An 18,998-nucleotide genomic window follows, 5' to 3' on the forward strand; every position below is an offset into this window, starting at 1 on the left:
AACAAAACCTGGCCGGTTGACAGCTCTGGGTGTCATCGACCATGACAGCTGAGGGAGAAGCCGCTGGTCGCCGACAGGTGTGGACCTGCGAGCAGATCCAGCTCAGAGTCCTGTTTAAAAATATTTGCTAGAAGAGTTACATTTTTTTTTTTACACTTCCGAGTAGCCGATCAGCGTGCAAATTAATTCCACGCTCTGGGACCCAGGTGTAAAGGGATTTGTGCTGAGACTCGGCGGCTGGCCGGCGGTGGAAGGCGGGGGGATTACCTTGATTTCTCCCCCTTTGAATGCGGACGCCGGAGATGGTTAGTGGCTGAGCTCACGGACTCTCGGGCGGAAAGCGGTGGCTCACTCCTCCGCGGGAACCCGGGGCCGGGGCAGCCACCGCGACAAGTTCCAGGGAGGCTCCTGGGCGGGTGGGATGGCGTCTGCCTCCTGGGGCCGGCCTGTGCCCGCACCCGCGCAGCCTCGGGTGAAGAAGAGAACTCGAGACCGCCCGGGGCAACGGGCTGGTCCCAGCACAACTGGGATGACACAAACGTGATCTCTTTGCAGCCCCCGACCCCAATCCTCAGCCCAGCAACCCCTACACTGGCGATCCCGAAGGACAGGCGCGGGCCCGGGTGAAGCAGAAGGCACAACAACGCTGTCGCCAACCCACAGGTAGAGCGCGCGGGAAGCCGCTGGCGCGGTATCCTGTCAACCTAGCCACTCAGTAAAGAGACTTACAGGCTTGTTTGTTTTGCCTTTGTATGGAAACTGGTCTTCCTTCAGCCCTTACTCTCCGGATTTTGTGACGCCCGGATTTCAGAGTCTGATCGGGTGGCGTCGTTACCATTCTTGGATGTCCACCGGCCCCTCCCAGCGCCCGTCCCAAAGTCCTGCATTCGCATCTATTCCTAAAAATAACAGAGAAGCCAAAAACCCGCTCCAGCCTCCCGCCGTCTTTCCCATTTCCCCCGCGGCTTTCGCAATCCCCACCACCACCGCGTTGTTCCCGCGCGGGTCAGCGGGACGTGGACACCAACGGATGGAGACTTGGAAGTACCTTTGGTGTGTTCCATTTCCTTTTGGAAATTCCTCGCGGTTCCCCGCACCGGCGTTGCCCGCATCCTACGCGAGGTTCACTACCCGGCTAGGTGCCTATGAGGAGTTCTAGAAGCCCGGGCCACGACACGTTCCACACAGAGCGCTGATCCGCGGGAGGCACGAAGATTTGGATTCCTTCTGCAAACATGCATAGGCTGCCTGCCACGTGTCCTCCAACCCGAATTAGAGGCGGCTTAATGATGTTAAGCGTCTCCGGTTCTTCTCCACCTGGGAAGACAGAGTTATAAACTCTGGGAGTAAGAAAAAAAAGATTGTTTAAAATAAGCAAAAAATTTAAAGTGGGATTATATTACTGGAAGCGTTTTAAAAGGGAACTGAAATGGAGTAGATTTCCAAATTATTTTCAATCGAGATAAGATAGATCAGTGCCTCCCAGAGGCATTAAAGGTAACTTGTTGAAATTTATTTACAGAACAGGGCAAACAGTGAGAGGTAAAGTATTTGGCCAACTCCCCGATCCCATCCCTTTGGAGGTCTGATTGGAGAGTTAGAAACTTGGGCTTCTGATTGAACAGGAGTGACAACACCACATTGTCTGTGGTTTAAATCCTAGTTTTGTTGCTTGCTAGCTGTGTGACCTCGGAGAAGGCAATGGCACCCCACTCCAGTACTCTTGCCTGGAAAATCCCATGGACAGAGGAGCCTGGTAGGCTGCAGTCCATGGGGTGGTGAAGAGTCGGACACGACTGAGCGACTTCACTTTCACTTTTCACTTTCATGCATTGGAGAAGGAAATGGCAACCCACTTCAGTGTTCTTGCCTGGAGAATCCCAGGGACGGGGGAGCCTAGTAGGCTGCGGTCTATGGGGTCCCACAGAGTCGGACATGACTGAAGCGACTTAGCAGCAGCAGCAGCAGCAGCTGTGTGACCTAGAGCAAGTTAAGTAAACTCGCTGGTCCTCTTTGTTCTCATTTTAACTGGATACAATCTAGTGGTTTTAAACAGTAAGTAAATTCGTCTTTGCAAAGGGCTGAAGATGCCAGTACTTATGAAATGCTCAATACATATATGCTATTACTCCTAGATAGTATTATATTACTATTACATCATTATAAATGAACATGTGCGAGAATTATTTAGTGCTATTGTCACTGCACAATTTCCCTTGTTCTCCCAAGATAGTTTATTCGAGATGGGGAACCCAAGCCTCGGGACCAAGGAGTTGTAAGGCTTTCTGAGCACTTGTTCTCCCAACCCCAGGACACCAGGCATGTTCTGAGAAGTCTTCTGGAAAGTGTGGTCTGATTCCTGGGAGGTAGACTGTGACAGGTGATGGAGAAATGGCTTAGCCACCACCTGTGGTGGTGGCGAGAGAATGATGGCATCAGAAAAGCCTGATGTAGGACTTCTCTGGTGGTCCAGAGGTTGAGGATCTGTGCTTCCACTGCAGGGGATTCAGGTTCGGTCTCTGGTCAGGTAAGATCCTGCATGCTGTGCAGTGTAAAAGATAAGCCTCATCTCCCTACTTTGGTACTTTTGGACAGAGGAGCCTGACGGGCTATGATTCACGGGGTCACAAGAGTCAGACATGACTTAGCAACTAAATCACCCTTAAAAGGATTTGGTCCAAGTGTTGATTTTATGCATCCTTTCTCCTATCAACCTGCACTTGTATAGTGCGTGAGCTGGCAAAGTCCAATCTCTATTTCTCCTTGTCTTTTTTTTTTTTTTTTAAACACAAATGAGTTATAAAACCATGGGAGCAGACTAAATGACATATCCTTAAGTCAATACTATAAGGATGTGTGTGCTGTGTCTGGCACATAGAAGGATCATCACTTTTGTATTTTTCTTCCTAATATCCTTTTCTTCCTCACAACCCTCTGTATCCTGTTGTCCCCTAGTATACAACTATCCCAAAACTATGTGTTTTGGAACAGCGAAATGGGGATTTAGGTCACTTTTCCCAGCACAAATGTATCCTTCAAATCAGAAACAGTCATTCTGTGCTGTCTCCTATGAGCCCACCTTGACTAATGTCAATTAGAACTTTCAAAATCAGAAATATCTTATCATGTTTCTTCAGTATTTTGTTATTTTCTCTCCCTCTCCCCTTTTCAATCTTAAAGCAATTCTCTTCTCTTCCAGGACTTTTCGATTTCTTCTCTTTTGTCTGTCTCTGAGAACTTCGATTTTCAGGGTCTTTTCCTGTTTTTTGAGCTCAGAGATCTTTGATTTCCCCTCGCAGAGTGACTTGCCAATCCCTCAAAAGTTCACATGCCCCCAGGATCTAGCTCCCACTCCCCTGGTCATCCTGCCCAATGAAACCACACTGTTTGCTCTTCTGATACTGCGGCTTCCTCATTAATCAGAGGACAAGAGTGCACTGCACACCTCCCCTACTTGGAAACATGACCTTGCTCTGGAGGACATGTGATGATCCTTTCTATTACAAGGATGACTCTTAGGATCTCATTACACAGGGCAGCAACCCAGGCTGTCTGAGAACCTCCTCAGCCTGCTGTGGAGATAGAAAACAGATCTGAGATGCCCCAGGAATTCCCTTTCCACATGGGCCTTCTTACCTCTGCTGCAGGTTCACGCTGTTTCTGTTTTTCTCCCCTATCAGATCAGTTCAGTCGCTCAGTCGTGTCCGACTCTTTGGGACCCCATTGACTGCAGCACGCCAGGCCTCCCTGTCCATCGCCAACTCCCAGAGTTTCCTCAAACTCATGTCCATTGAGTCGGTGATGCCATCCAGCCATCTCATCCTCTGTCGTCCCCTTCTCCTCCTGCCTTCAATCTTTCCCAGCATCGGGGCTTTTCAAATGAGTCAGTTCTTCACCTCAGGTGGCCAAAGTATTGATTGGAGTTTCAGCTTCAGCATCAGTCCTTCCAATGAATATTCAGGATTGATTTCCTTTAGGAGGGAGAGTTCTCCCCTATCAAGTAGCTCCAAAATCGAGTAGGACTTTGCTTTATCAATCGTTTTCTGACAAGTAAGAACTGCTCCTTTTTGTTGAGCAGTATGTCCACTACTGTTCTGAGAAAACCATGGCCCTCTTTCAGACCCCCACAGAGTGCTACCTCCTGTTGCCTCTACTGCATCTGCTGGTTCCCTTGATCCCAGACCTTCACAGGGGCAGTGGTGGCTCAGTCGCTAAGTTGTGTCCAACTCTTCTGACAACATAGACTGTAGCTTTCCGGGTTCCTCTATCCACGGAATTCTCCTGGCAAGAATACTGGAATGGGTTACCATGTCCTTCTCCAGGGGATCTTCCTGACCCAGAGATCAAACCCCATTCTCTTACATTGCAGGAGGATTCTTTACCGACTGAGCTACCAACTCTTTCTATTAATAATGTACGAAGCCCTGTGAAGACATTCTCTCCTATATGGTCCTGCTGGTTTTTCCCCATTTACCTCACAAGGCTGGGGAAAGATGAATGGTTTGCTAAGGTCTTGGGCTCCTCCTCCGGAGTCCTTTCTCTCCCTTTCTACTCCGAATGGTAGCAAATGTGGGAATCATTCAGGAGGAACATGCATACTTGCCATGTGAAGCAGGGCATGTGTAGTCTGCCCAACTCTCTCCAGCCTGCAGGGAATTTTCTCCTAGTTAGGGAGCAGGAATGACAGGTCCAGATGACTGGAGGGACCTGGACACCAAGACACCTGGACATCTGGGTCCCCATTTTCTTTCAAATAAAAATTCAATTTTTGGACCATGGACATCGAGAAGAAGACGCTCAAGCTCATGCTGGATTTTAGAGCCAGGGACACCTGGAAGAGAGGCGACAGGGGAATCTCAATCTCCTGACCCACAACAGTGACATCTACCTTACTCTCAGAGGTGGGGTGAGGGATGGCTCCAAGGAAAGCTCCCTTTGTTGGTGGCAAGATTCAGCCCCCCAGTCCCTCCTTCAGTAGTTGGAATGAAGTGTCTTCGGAAAGAGGACAGTGGGAAACATCTGGAGTGACTTGCAGCCCCCAAAGTTTCCTCTTTCTAGGTCAGATCCCCGGCCCCTAGTTCTCCAGGGCGTCAGAACGCCCCACCCACTGGCAGCAGTAGCTCCTTAAGCTGTTGTCCATCTACTGGGTTTTTTCACCTTCACCCTTTTCCTTCCTTTAGCAATCACTCCTTCCAACCCTAGTTCTCTGCAGAAACCTACCTCTACTGAGCCTGCCCAAAATTACTCTGTTGAAATAGCAATGCGGCAACCCCATTTCACCCCAGGGTTGCATACCCCTTCTCCCTGCAAGTCCTCTGAGCTTCTTCAGAGCTGAGCTGCAAACTTACAGTCAATCTCCTGACAAGTTGTATCTATTTATTTATTTTTTGGTTATTTTCTGGGACTTCGGCTCTGCCAGGATGAGGACTCTCGTTTGTTTTCATCACAAGGTTAGCCCTAGCTTTTGGAACTGCACATAGTAGAAGCTCAGTAAGTATGTGTATAATAAATGAAAAGCTCTGGGGCGGCTCTGGGAACTCAGCCAGAGGACAAGCCAACCATTCAGTGCGTAGAGTAAGATAATCAAAACTGCCCCAGGGAAAGGCTTCAAAGGCCAGACTTGCAAGTGTCTCAGGGCCTGGGGGTGACCAGTGGGTAAAGGAACCCCACATTTAATGAAAAACTTTTTGGAGGGGGGAATGAATGATTAAGACAGTGTGGGACCTGGAGTGTGCACCCGCACATTTAATGAAATTTTTTTCAGAAGAGGGAAGGAATGATTGAGAGACTGTGGGACACGGAGTGTACCCAGCCTCCGCACAGAGGAAGCAGCAGGAAAGAAGGAGATGATGCATTCAGAGGGTGCAGCTTAAGCCAGGAGGGCAGTGCTCGCCAGCCACCGCATCCTGCACTTCTTGGCCTGGCCAGTGCGGCCCAAGGCAGGATAGCATGTTCCCCTTCTCCTCAGGCCTTCGCGTCCCCAGGGCGCAGGCCACGGCTTGGTAGCTTTGGGCACCGTAATCATGAGAAAAGCTGGGATTACGTGGAGAGGCATTCGGCCTCCTGGGGAAGCTCCAAAAAGCCCGCTGGCCTTGGACGCTGAAGGATGCAAGGGTGGATGGACCAGTCCTTTAGGGCATAGTATGCTGAGTGCCCAACCCCCACGCCAGATTTGAGGTTGCAAAAACCAAGAGAGGCAGCTAAGAGTGCACCCTACATTCCCTGAGGTCGGATCTTCACTGTTCCAGCCCAGAGAGGCCACGAAGAGGGCTTGCATAGCACCCACCTCACCTGCTATGGCCCTGGAAATAATTACCCTATTAGATTTGTGCCCTGAATTGGCCCCCTCCCCTTTAATCAGGCAGAATCTCTTTAAGGGGCTCCAGTAGAAGAATCTCATCCCTGATGGTGCAGGTTCAAAGCGCAGAGAGGATGGGACCTGCTTAGCGTGGTGTTGGAGGGGTGAGGGTGGGGGTGAGAGGACCTCAGACCAAGAGACCGGTCCTGACCAGGTTGAGGGGGGTGGTCTACAGACATCCTATCCCAGGACTCTTTCCTGAGTGAGCCCAAGGGTCTCTGCCCTCAGAGGACAGAGTGCTGTAGGGCTGCCCGGAAGGAACCTGAATTTGGCGACCCCCATCTCCAGCCAGCTTTCCCACAAGGGACCCGGAGGCTTGGAGTTTTCCTGATTTCTCAGCCAAGAAGTAGAGCCTCCTCTCCACCCCCACCCCCTCCTATGCAAAGCAAGCGTTCTCTTGCACCACCACCCCCCCTCCCCCGCCCCGCAACTGGGGGAGTTGGCCTCCTGGAAGGCTTCTAGGGTCTTCCCGCCACGCCCTCCAGGGCAGCTCTCTCGGGGAGTGGGTACGTCCTTGGGGCCACTGGACTGGGTTTTCTGCTTTTCATCCCTGTCCCTTCACCCAGGAGTAAATAAACCCCCAGCCCACTCCTGGAACACGGCTCAGCCAGTATTCGGGGCTCCGCAGAAATGGATTTTAGCTGCTCCTGGAAGCATCCGATGGAAGACAAGGGCGGGGAGCTGTGTGGGAGGCGGCGGCCAGAAGAACCCGGGGCCGGGCGATGTGTTTGAGTGAGTCTGCTTGCGAGTTTGTGTGTATGTAAACGAACGAGTGCCCAGATGCGGGAGGGACGGAAGCGGGGGACGTCGGGGCTCTGTCGGGGCTCCAGGAACCCGGCGCGCAGCCGGCTCTGGGCTCTGGGGGAGGCCTGGCGTATCCCCGAGGACCCGTCTCCTCCGGCCGCCCCTGCAGCGCCAGCCGAGGAAGGTGCGCCCGCGGCGGGCAACGCCGGCTCCTCGGCTCGCTCCCCAGAGGCGCTGTGGGAAGATATGAGGCGTCCCCGGTACTTTCGCTTCGGGCCTGATGGATGCGACCGCACACGGAGGGTTGAGTAATTAATAAAGATTACGACCGTTTTGTCCAAACATCCCTCTTAATTAATGAAGAGGAGGAAGCGAAGGGTGATTCATTGGCATTTGGAAAAGTCCCTCAGCGGCGCGGGCTTTGCGGTGTGGAGGGGGCCGCTGGTATCCAGGCCACCCCCGGACAGAGGCGTTCTCATTCCGGATCGAAGTGTCCCGCAGCCAGTACCCCTTCACCGCGCCGTCTCGGGGACGTGCTCCCCGAGACTCAACAACCCGCTTCCTCAGGCTGCAGCCACTCTAGGTCGAAGTGGCCCTCCCCTCCCTCGAAGGATGCGTTGGGACCTCACAGGCAAGCCTCTCTCTCGCTCCTCCGAGTTCGCTCCCGGCGGTGCCGCCTCATCCAGTCCGGAGAGGACTTCCAGGAGCCGGGATCGCTGATCCTTGGGCTCTGTCGATGCTCCGCAGGGAGAGGGCTGTGGGAAGGAAAGAAACCAGTTCCGAATCCTTAAGGCCAAGTGCGCGCAGAAAATGCTGGGAATTCACCCCTGCGTGGGAATATGCGTGTGTGAGTGTGTATCACCGTGTAAACGCATCTAGAGATGGATGTTTGTGTATCTGTATGGCTAGTATGCCCACGTGTGGATTTCTACGTGTCTGTGCGTGTGCAAACCTGTGTGTGAACCTGTGACTGTGTGTGTCCCCGTGGGGGTCTTCTATGTCTGTTTCTAGGTATCTTAGCGACAGGTTTTGCTAAAATACCGCCCCGCTCCCGGCCTACTGTCCACCTGCTACAGACCCGGAAAACAGTGCCGCCTCTCGCTCTCAAGCTTCGCTGCATTAAAACCCTCCCGCTTGAGCCGGAAACTTATTTCCTCCTGGTGGAGGTGGTGGGGGGCGGGGGGAGTGTTCCCTCCCAGCAGGGGCTGGGGGCCGGCAGGTGGGGGACGCCGAGTGGCCGCGTGGAGGGCCCAGGAGCCGGGAAGCGGCTTCAAAGGTTTGGGGAATGACTCTTCGGCCTTTATTTATGTCCCTATTAATATAATATCCATCATGTAGATATTGATCTTTATCCTTTAAACTGATACGCTGGGAATCAATTAGCCATGCAGATTACATTTCCTACATATCCAAATGTTAATCTTTCAGACTCTGGGCCAGTGATATACATTTTTGCAGCCAGATAGTATTAGATTTCGTTTAGAAATGAAAAGAAGAAGAAAGGCTTTCCGAAGCTCATTTCTCTTGGGGCTACTTGTCTTAACTCTTGGCCCTGGGCAGGGCGCGTTGGGGGTCTGGGGGCCAGCATGCCTCTTGCAGGATTTTCCAGGGGTGGGGTGGGAAAGAAAAGCCACTAGGGTGACCTGAGCGCGGGGCCCCCAGGGGACCCGGGACAGTTTTCTGTGATAGGACTCTGGGCAGTCTGTTAGCCCCAGGTCTGCACTTCTATCGAACGCTCGCTCCAGCTCAAACTTCTTCTGGCCGCCTCCTTTCCATTGCTTTCACAGTATGAGATGATTAGTTTTCGTCTTTTCAGAGTTTCCCCTTAGGGTTCTTCTGACTCTATACTTCTAAATCAAAGGCTTTCTTCCATTCCTCGACCCCAAACCCAAGGCTAGATTAACGGTTGTCTCCAGAAAGAGAAACTTTGTTTAGAAGAGGGAAATAGGTGTTTTCCAGCAGGGAAGAGAAATGGAGAGCAAATTTAAGACCTAGAAAGGAACTTGGTGTCCGTCGTAGTATTTAGAGATCTGAAGGGCTGAGGTAACCGGTTTGGGTTGTGGTGAATTCCTTTTCTGTTTTTTTCTTCTTTCTTCCTCCCTCCTCCTTTCCTTTTCCTCTTCCTCCTCTCCTCCACCTTTGAAAGGAAGGGTGATCAGGCCATACCCCAGCATGAGGAACCCCCCTCCCCTCATGCCAGGTGAGCTTCCAAGGGATGGGGGTGGTCAGGAGGCAGACTGCAAGCAAACTTCCTAAGAATCTCCCTTTGGTCCCCACCCGTGCTCCTCAGGGCTTTAGTCAAATCCCCGAGACTGGCCTTTTCCAGCTCCCCAACCTGTTGCATTTCCTCTGCCGAGTTGGCAGCACAGTCCCCACCCCTCGATTGGCTTTGAAAACCCAGGGACCGCAGGTCCCAGACTCACAGCGCTGCCGCCGCTGCCCTAGGCTCCCTGCGGTAGGCTCCCAGGACCTCACTGTGGCTCAGCTGGAAATCCTGGGTTTGAACAGCCTGCTGGATCTCTCTTGCTCCTTGTGTCACCCGCCTCCCTCTTCTCCCTGTGAAATCCCTCGGGAGAGAAATTGCTTGTGGGCTTGGAAGGGATTCAGGTCGAGAGGCAGTGGTGGCTCACCGCGCTGGCGTGGAGTCTGAGAGAGACTTGGCCTGATCAAAGAGAAAGGCCTATTAGTCCACCCTGCTCCATTCCTTCCCTGCCCACCCCTTCTGCTCCTATCCTGCCCCGGACCCCCCACTGGACACTGTACCCCACACCACTCCATCTGAACTCACCGTCCAGGCACTCCCTCCAGGCACTCTGGGGCAGGAGTTCCAGGTGTGGTCATTTGCCTTTCTTTCTGCTCCCAATGTCAAGGAAACCCCAAGACCTCCTGCTTCCCCCAGCAGTCATGGGCACATTCCCAGCTCTGCTCTCAAACTCACTTCAGACCCCCAACCTGGCCTGCTCACCTCCTCTCTTCCTCAAGACCCAGGCTGCTCCCAATAATACCCCCTTTCCAAGATCCCTCAATCTTTACCTTCAACACCAGGATCCCTTCATACGAGGTCTTTTGTGTTCTCATCTCGTACACACACCAGCAGAGCAGTTACCGGGAATTTCTCTTCTAAATTTCAACAACACCTCCCACCCAGCCCCCAACATACTCACCCTTTCCTATTTGGGCAGGACATTTTTTTAAGGTAGTATTCTATAAGACTGTTCTCCTGAACTCCCCACCCCCACCCACCACCCTGCCCCCAGCCCCAAATGGGCTCTGGCATCCTGCCTTCCTTATTTGCATAAAAAATAATTTTTTGCAGAACCAAATGAACATGGATAGGAGACCAGTTGCTGTGACATTCATTCTCTCCTTCCCTCACCACCTTTCAAAAAATACTTTTTTACGTCTCTCTTCTTTCTCTCCCTTCTTTTTCCTTTCCTCCTTTTCTTCTTTTTTCACAAACCATATGTTCTTTATTGAGAACCCCTTCTGGGGTGGCTCCCCCAGCTACAGGGGCAAAACCACTGCAGCTGATCCACTCCATGTTTCAGTGAGACGCCCACATTTCCGTCTAGTCCCTAAATCGGACCCCATCCCAACCAATTTTCCAACTCGGGAGAATAGAGGCGCCACAGCTTTTCACGAAAGACTGCAGGGAGCCGATGACAGTTGCTAAGTCCGGCTCTGAGATAGGCCTCAAGCAATCACCAATCTGGTGCCCGGAAGAAATGCGTGGTCAGTATCTGGCATTTTGCTTTCTTCCTGGGGAACATTTCTCAAAAACTGACGGTTTCCCGTTGCATTTGCTCAAGCCTTAGGGCTGCCTCCTGAGATGCCTGAGACCCGGCGGGAGGTCAGATGCCTCCCTCAGAGGCTACTCCCTCCAGATAAGGCAAAAAAAGATCTGGGTGGCAGGGACCCTCTAGTTCAGGCACATTATTTCATATAGTTCATAATTTCCTCTTAAGGTCTGTATCTGGATAGAATAAGGTCGTCATCTCTCAGAGGCCCAAGAAGTCCATAGGTCATGAAAGACTGTAGCCTGGGGCCCACAAGTGCGGGAGCTGTGTTCTGGGTGTCACCTGGCCCAGGCAGACTTCACTTAACCTGACTTGACTGTGGACCCTTGCATCCAATCCTGCCCGGAGGGAGAGCTTTCTAGGAGCTGGGCATTGTCCTCCCCTCCCCCAGAGCTGGGAGGGGAAGCTGCTGTCTATTTCACCTGAAGGGCTTCTGAAACTAGGGGAGCGGTGGGGGGGCCAGCGGAGGAAGCAGTGGTAAGTTATGATCCTGTTTTGGTTGAATTATCCTACTGTTGTCCTCAAGGCTCCAGTTTCATCTTGCGTATGCACAGATAGTGCGGGTGGACACCACCCTCCTTCACAAAACTGAGCTACAGGCTCTCTGGCTGCTTTCTGAGTAATTTGTCAGCAGAAATGACGCTGCCTTCCAAACCTGGATTCAGGGCTGCAGGCGCATTCGTTTTCCAAGCCCACTGCAGGGTCACTCCTTTGCCAATGAGTAGAATGGGGACTCCGTGGCCTACAGGTTCCAGGCAGGGGTGGGGCCTGGAGGAGACTTGCTTCCTGCTGTAGGAGTCAGGGGGTGGGCTAGCTTTGGCTTCCAGAGAGACTTTGGAAAGAAATAAGGGGAGGCCAAAGCTTTCGAAGACAGGGAAGGAGTGGCTGGAATGCAGAATCAGGTGCCTTCTTGAGAAACCAGGTAGGAAACCAGTAACCACTCCGCCCTCTGGTGACCAGTTGCTCACGTGATGCGAGACATTTCCCCCTCCCCTCTGTCTGACTTGACTGCAGTGGGCACCACCAGCCAGAGAGTCTCAAGCAACATTGCTGTCCTGGCCCTCCTGAGTCAGACTTTGGGTCTACCAACCTCAGAGAATTTGGACTCTGGGGAATTTGGAAGTGATCCCATAACCTTATGGGCCCAAGCACCTGAGGATGTCCTCCCACCTATCTCTGGGTCTTCAGGTTCCTCTAGCTGTTGCCAGGGTGCGGAAGAGTCGAGTTAACTGGTGGCATATAAACTCCAGAGCGCTCTGGTGGGTGGGGGTGGGGGAGTCCGGGAAAGAGAGACTCCTGGGCCGCAGGTCTCCACTTCACCCTCTCTGGTTTCCATTTGTACTTTTTCATAGCAAGGGGTGTTCGGTTTATGGATGCGCGTGCTAGCCAGGCACTTATGGGAACTCGAAATCAATTTCAATCGGCAGTATCCCCATTCAAGTGTCCTGCCGGCTCTATGGTTGCAAGGAGGATGCAAAACCTGGGAGAGTGAGTCTTTGGCTTCGTGTCCCTTCACGGATCCACGGGCCCTGGGGAGAGAGAACGCCCAGGGAGAGAGCACTGGGTCCATGGGGAGAGCTTGAAGCCCGAGCCCTCGGCTCTGCAACAAATGAGACACAGCCCTGGCCGTTCTTTAAGTTTTTCACACCGTCATTACCGGCGGTGGGGAGTGGTTCCCGGGTTCCTTTTAACTGCGAGTTGAGTTTGCATTTGGGTACCTCCCTCCTCCAACAAGAACCAGGGACCCTAGAAGGTGCTCTGGCTGCACTGCTCAAACTTTAGTGGCAGAAAACTTGGAAAAAGCCCAGCTCTTGAGAAGTAGCATAGGAAACAAGACACAGGCTTTGGTGGCCCTTAAGTGTGCAAGAAGGAAATGAGAATGTTTCCCCCTGACAAACTGAATCATTTTGTGTAAAACCAAGTTAAACAGGACTGTGTGCTAAGCAGCATCCCTCCAGAGTAGTGTGAGTGCACAGGGCCTCCCCCCTTGGGTGGGTGAGGGGGTGTCCAGATTTTTTCTGGTGTCTCCATTGCCCATCTCCCATTGCTCAGAGGGTCAAACAAACCTTTTGACTTTGGGGTGAGATGAAAGCTGCCTACTTTTCCCACTTGCGAGTGGAGTTTTAAAAAGCCGGCTCCCACACAGTTGAGCAGCTATATTCCCCCCAACCCCCCATCTTGCCTTCTTAGTTTGACTTAATTAGGGGGTGGAGAGTTGGGGTTGGGGGGGCTGAGTTCACGTAAAAACTGTCAAATGAGTTGAGGGGGAAAAGGACGAGAGAGGGTGGAGAACTCCAACACAGAAAAAATTCAAAAATCGTAAAAGGAAAAGGGGGAACTTGAAGCCCAGAAGTCATTGTTTCCTTTATTTCAAAGGGAAAAACCTGCCCGATTCTCATCCTTTTGATTGATTAAGGCCCTGAATACCTCGCAGGCCCAGAGTGACAGTCTCTGAATAGACTCGAGCGAATAAAGCGCAGTGCAGAGCGCGGGGCTGGCACTCGGGGGTGTGAAGGAGGCGAGTTCGCTGGCACTTACCAAGTTATAAATAAAAGCCTATGCACAATAGCACCTTCTCTAAGGACAGACAGTCTTTACAACACTCCTGGCGTCATATCCTGCTGGGGACACTTCAGCTCCTAGCCAAGACTTTGCTCCTTTTATTTTTCCAGCAGTTTAGTCTGAATACCATAATAAATTCCTGAGAACAAACGCTGCAGCCGGGCAAAACTTTAACATATAGATGAATCTCTGCCGAAGCATTGGGGGATCTGTACCTCTAGATTTAGAGCTGGGGCTTCTGAGAGAGGGTATTTTTAATCAAGAAGAGGAGATAATTTTCTTTCTCTTCCTCTTCCCAGGCTTCGGGTAACCAGGACTGGGGCCTCCGGCCACTACCTAAGTAAGCTTCAGTGTCCTGGCTGCCAGACGGTGAAGACAAAAGAACTTATCAGCACATCCTGGGCTCTTTCTGGGAGGAACCCCATAGGGAAGACCCTCATAATAAGCCTAGGCCGAGGGGCATGGGCCAGAGGAAGGAAGACTAAAGAGGTCTGGGGGCTCCAATGCCTTCTTCTTGGAACTGCGCCCCCTTCATTGGCAGTAAGCCAAGAAGAATGGGCGAGAGGGAGAGCCACAGGTAGAAAAACAGAGACATAGAGACACACAGAGAGACAGAATGAGAGGACGAGTCAGAGAGAAAGACATACAGAGATACACAGAGATGAGGAGACAGAGAAAGAGAAAGTCAAGGAGAGAGACATACATGGAGTGACAGAGAGGCACGGATCCCTCTTCAGTCTCGGCATCGCCTCGGTACTGTCTCTCCGGGTTTCCGTGGGTCTACCCTTCTTTCCCCAGGTTAGAGGCGCAGCGCGGGTCCCTCTCTGGGCCGATCGAGGCTTGGGCACCGCCGGGGATGGGAAGAGAAAGTGGCCGCTGTCGCCCAATCAGCGCGTATCTCCGCCACCCGGGACGGTCTCCCCGTCGGCCAATCGCAGCTCAGGGCTCCTGACCAAGCTTTGGGTGAAAGAACTAATAAATGCTCCCGAGCCCAGATCCCCGCACTCGGTGTCACGACGGGAGGAGACTCAGGCCGGCCACGCTCCCGCCCCCACCCCCCCTCCCCGGCTCGTTGCCGAACTCCGAGACCCCTCCCCAGCGCTCCTAGCCGCGGGGCCGCCGGCCCAGACTCGCACCAAACTTTTCCGCCCTGGGCTCGGGATCCTGGACTCCGGGGCCTCCCTGCCCACCCCCTTCCCCCGGTTCCACCTCGAGCCTCTCTTTGGACTAAGAGCGAGCAGCTCCCCTTTCCCGGGTCCCTCCTTTCTCTCCAGCCTTTTTGGGGAGGGACTCTCCACGCTCGGGGGAGTTGCCTGGGGTCACCAGCGCCTGTCTCATCTATTTCGCCTTCACCTGGATATAATTTCCAAGCGAAGCTGCCCCCAGGATGACCACACTGGCCGGAGCTGTGCCCAGGATGATGCGGCCGGGCCCGGGACAGAACTACCCGCGCAGCGGGTTCCCGCTGGAAGGTAAGAAAGGGCCTCAGCGCCGCCCAGATCGTGGATCCGCGGCCAGGCTGCTCCACCCAGCCGGGGTCTCCACGGGCTCCTTCGGCGCGTCCAGGAGCGCATTCCCGGGGTACCCCCATATCAGGAGGGAACAGTTGGGCGAGGTCCCCTCTCGAGTTTCTCTGGGTAAACGAAGCGTCCTTTTTCTCTGTAACTCCTGCCGGAGCTTGGTGGCCAGGCCTGCTCCTGGGCGGGTATGCTTTCCCCTGTTGTTTTGGAAATGCCTTGGTGGGGCAGGAATCAACCGGCTTTTGAGCACCAGCAAGCAACTTCTCAGCACTTTGTGCCCCCGAAGGCATCTCAAAACTACCCCGGCTGTTCCTGTATTCGCTAAACTCTTGTTAATTCTGGAAGGATTTTCTTAGGGGGTGCGAAGTTGTGGTGGCGCATACCCGTGCAGAATCGTGCTGGGGAATTTTTAGTATTTATTGATTCCTTAATTAGGGCCCCATTTATCTCCAGCTTCATCTGGAAGTTTCCACAATCCATTTGGGGGACTGTCTTTCAGTTAGAGTGAAGGTTCTGGACTCCAGGGAGGCAGGAGACCTTGCAAATCATTTTTCGGACTTTCTAGACAGTTTGCGAGGTTCGGTCGCCCCAGCCGGGTTGCTGACCCTGCCGGTGCCTGGGCTTGGCCCTCAGTCTGAAATAGGATGTATTATTAATAATAATCAGAGCACCAGCGGAGGCGAGGGGCCTGTGAGCAGACTGGACTGTTGTCTCTGGCCCGAGGTGTAACAGGTGACTCACGATGACACCTGCGGCTTGCTTTCAGTACCCTCTTTGACCTTTGGCTGCAGTACTCCTAGCCCAAAACCCAAAGGGTTGTCAACTCCTCCAAGTTTCTTAGAAAGAAAGGCCCCCCAGTTAGACAGGGTGTAATGCCAGCCGCAGAAGGCCTCTCTCTGCAGGGAGGCTGTTCTTTCACCAGCCTCTAGGTCTCCCCACCCCACCCCCTGCCCCTGCAAATTGTCCCCTTTCTTGGGTCCAAAGGGAAGACAGGTTCACTATAGCGAGTTTATTTTGCCCTGGTTGCTCCTTTCACACAAGATTATGTGCCCTTGAATTGCTTAATAGTTTGAACAAGTGTGGTTAAAGAAGGGTCTCAGGTTGGGAGCCCGAATGGAGCAATTTCAGTGCTAAGGCTGTAACATACCGATTGGCCAGAAGAGTGTGAAGTTGGGGTTCATCTTTTGGGGGGCTCTCCTCTCTCCCCAAATGATCTTCCATTTGTCTCTCTTCTTGGCTTCTGTTCCCAGTGTCCACTCCCCTCGGCCAGGGCCGGGTCAACCAGCTTGGAGGTGTTTTTATCAACGGCAGGCCACTACCCAACCACATCCGCCACAAGATCGTGGAGATGGCCCACCATGGCATCCGGCCCTGCGTCATCTCCCGCCAGCTGCGTGTGTCCCATGGCTGCGTCTCTAAGATCCTATGCAGGTATCAGGAGACTGGCTCCATCCGCCCTGGTGCCATTGGTGGCAGCAAGCCCAAGGTGAGCTCGCAGGCCTGGCCCTGGGGGCCTCCTGTCTGAAGTTAGGGCAGAGTGGGCAGCAGGAAAGGACTGCCAGCTGGGACTTTCTGAGGTGTTTTTTCCAAGTCTGGGAAGGTGTGTGTATGTGTGTGCGTGTTGGGGAGGGTGGTGGTGGTGAAGAGAAGGGTCTACGGTGCTGTTTGAGCTGGTACTCCTTGATAAATGCTAAGGAAAAACTCTAGCCTTTTTGCAAAGGAGATAAAGCCTTTGTTTTGTATGCCTCAGAATCCTGAAATTCTCATCAAATTGTTTTAATAGGCAGACACCCAAAGCGTCCAAGCTGTACGTGCTCACCTGTTGCTGGTTTCTTCTCCAAGTATCTCCCCAGCTCCCAGCGACTACATTGCCCATTCCAAATGTAATCCAAGGAGCCACTTTGGGTTTTTGAATGGTTTCACTTCCAACTCTTCTCACCTATTGCCTCCAGTCCAAATTGTCTTCAAGGAATCAAAAGCTAGGGTGATTTGCTTTCTTTGTAATGAGCCGATGACTTGGCTTTTAAAAGGCAGTTTGGTGCTATCCTCAAATTATTTTGGTTCTCCTTACAAAAGGAAAGAGAATCACACTGGCTATGGCTGAGTGGGAGGGGATTGCCTACAGCTGCCCTTTTTTCTGGATGTGGGGAAAATCCAATATAATTTTCTGGTTGCCACAGGGCAAAACCAAAAGGAGGGGTCTGGTAAACTGAAAATTTCCAGACAACTGCCTTTCCTCGCATGCCAGCCCGCTTTGCAACCTCTCTAAGAATCTCTGGAAACTCTTTTTCTTGGGGGGTGGGGTGGGGTGGAATAAAGAGCCTGTCTTTCTGATTAATCATATTTGCTACCACTCTGATTTTTAATGGACACTCAACTTTTGCGTTTCATTTTGCTCTTCACTTGAGCTAAAACCTTGAGTTCCTTTGAAAAGGCACAAGTTACAGATCTAACCTGATTTTTTCTGCTCCTCTTTCAAGTCTTACTTTTTTTAGTTTCGTTTTCCTGTTGATTCAGCATAAGGGGTTGCCTTTCTTTATTCCCACGGATCAGAAAGTACACCCCTTCCAAGAGGTCATACCTCTTATTTTATCCCAACTGTGAGAGCTGATCTGGGGAGGAGAGGGTTGGGATGGTTTTCTCTCTGCCCTTTTCTAAAGTACACTGCTCAGAGAGTTGGGGTCCTTTTGCTAACCAGGGGAAACTTGCCACGGGGCGCAAGAAGGAGCATCCCGCCAGGCCCGGAGGCGGTGAGGCCGCCACATCCGGCCCAGAGAACTGGGTACCAACGCCGGTCTGCCGGTTCTCTTAAAGCAGGTGACAACGCCTGACGTGGAGAAGAAAATAGAGGAATACAAAAGAGAGAACCCCGGCATGTTCAGCTGGGAAATTCGAGACAAATTACTCAAGGACGCGGTCTGTGATCGAAACACCGTACCCTCAGGTACCAGGCTCATCTGCGTCTTCCAAAGGCTAGGCGTCAGTCGCTATTACGCGGGCGGGCCATCTGAACCATAACCACCCCCAGTGATCGATCTGGATGATCGGGAGGCGGTCCCTCCAGGGGCTCTGAAATATTTACGAACTAGCCGTTTTATGGAGGTAGTGATCAGCTGCTTGTCCTGGGGTTGAGAGATCGCCGCTCAGGGCTCCCCAAAGAGGGTTTCTGTCGAAGGGGCAGGGCAGGAAACGCGAGGCGGAGGCCAAGCGCTTATTAATATTGATGTTCCCTTTTAAAGAGAAACAAATGTTTTGGTAACCCTAACCGAAGGGAGATGGGGCCGCGCCAGCCGAGGCTTCTCCGTGCGCGCACGGGAGGGAAGGCTTCGGCAATGGCCGGGAGATTATTTTACGGGAGAGTCCCAGGGACCATCCGGCGCCCCCGGCGGCCAGGGAGAGGCGAAGGAAGAATAGGGGCGAGAGCAGGGCAAGCGCGAGGGCGCACGGTTTGTTTTTAATTAGAAGGAAACTCCCTTTCCCCCCCTGCGAGAACGAGATATTTCAGAGGATGGATTTGTTTACCAGACTGGAATCTGGAAAAAATAAACGGGGAAGAGTGCATTTTCTTTTGATTTTTACAATAGGAAACGATTCTGCAGTTGAAATTTAAACCTTTTATGGTCGCAAAAGAAAAGAAAAAAGTCGAATTGCAGGGGATGGGGCCGCTCTCCTTCTTCCTGCCATACCGCGAACCGCGGGGCGCAAGGCCTTCAGCTTGGGGTGGGGGTGTGCCGGGTGGGCTGGCGGGAGAATTCTCTGAGACTGGAGATCTAGAGACCCGTCTGTGGAGTCAGGAGGGAGGCTTCCTACCGGGGAGAGAGGACCGGTACGGCTGTTCCCGGCCCCTAACCCGGAGGTGTGAGCTCCAGGCTGCGGTCTCCGAGATCCTAGAAGACGATCATACAATGGGGGTGGGGTGGGGGCAGGTTGAGTGGGAGGGTGAGGCGGGGTGTAGAAGGACAAGGATGCCCAAAGATGCAGGAGGGGGCAGAAGCAAACTGTGCAGGGCAGGCCTTC

General features: G+C 52.6%; 1 protein-coding gene across 3 annotated transcripts in view; it reads left to right on the forward strand.

The window, feature by feature from the left end:
* Nucleotides 1-14,631: 14,631 nt before the first annotated feature.
* Nucleotides 14,632-18,998, forward strand: part of PAX3 (paired box 3) — a 101,439-nt gene continuing 97,072 nt past the window's right edge. For 2 of the 3 annotated variants that reach the window (XM_005887477.2, XM_070380054.1), the window contains exons 1-3: nucleotides 14,632-14,933; nucleotides 16,232-16,467; nucleotides 17,796-17,925. In XM_005887477.2, the coding sequence (XP_005887539.1) occupies nucleotides 14,849-14,933; nucleotides 16,232-16,467; nucleotides 17,796-17,925 (451 nt within the window). In that variant the 5' untranslated portion in view covers nucleotides 14,632-14,848. The remainder of the gene's footprint in view (nucleotides 14,934-16,231; nucleotides 16,468-17,795; nucleotides 17,926-18,998) is intronic. The other variant, XM_005887478.2, reaches the window with a different exon arrangement.

Source organism: Bos mutus, chromosome 2 (assembly GCF_027580195.1).
Source record: "Bos mutus isolate GX-2022 chromosome 2, NWIPB_WYAK_1.1, whole genome shotgun sequence".
NCBI classification, from domain to species: domain Eukaryota; kingdom Metazoa; phylum Chordata; class Mammalia; order Artiodactyla; family Bovidae; genus Bos; species Bos mutus.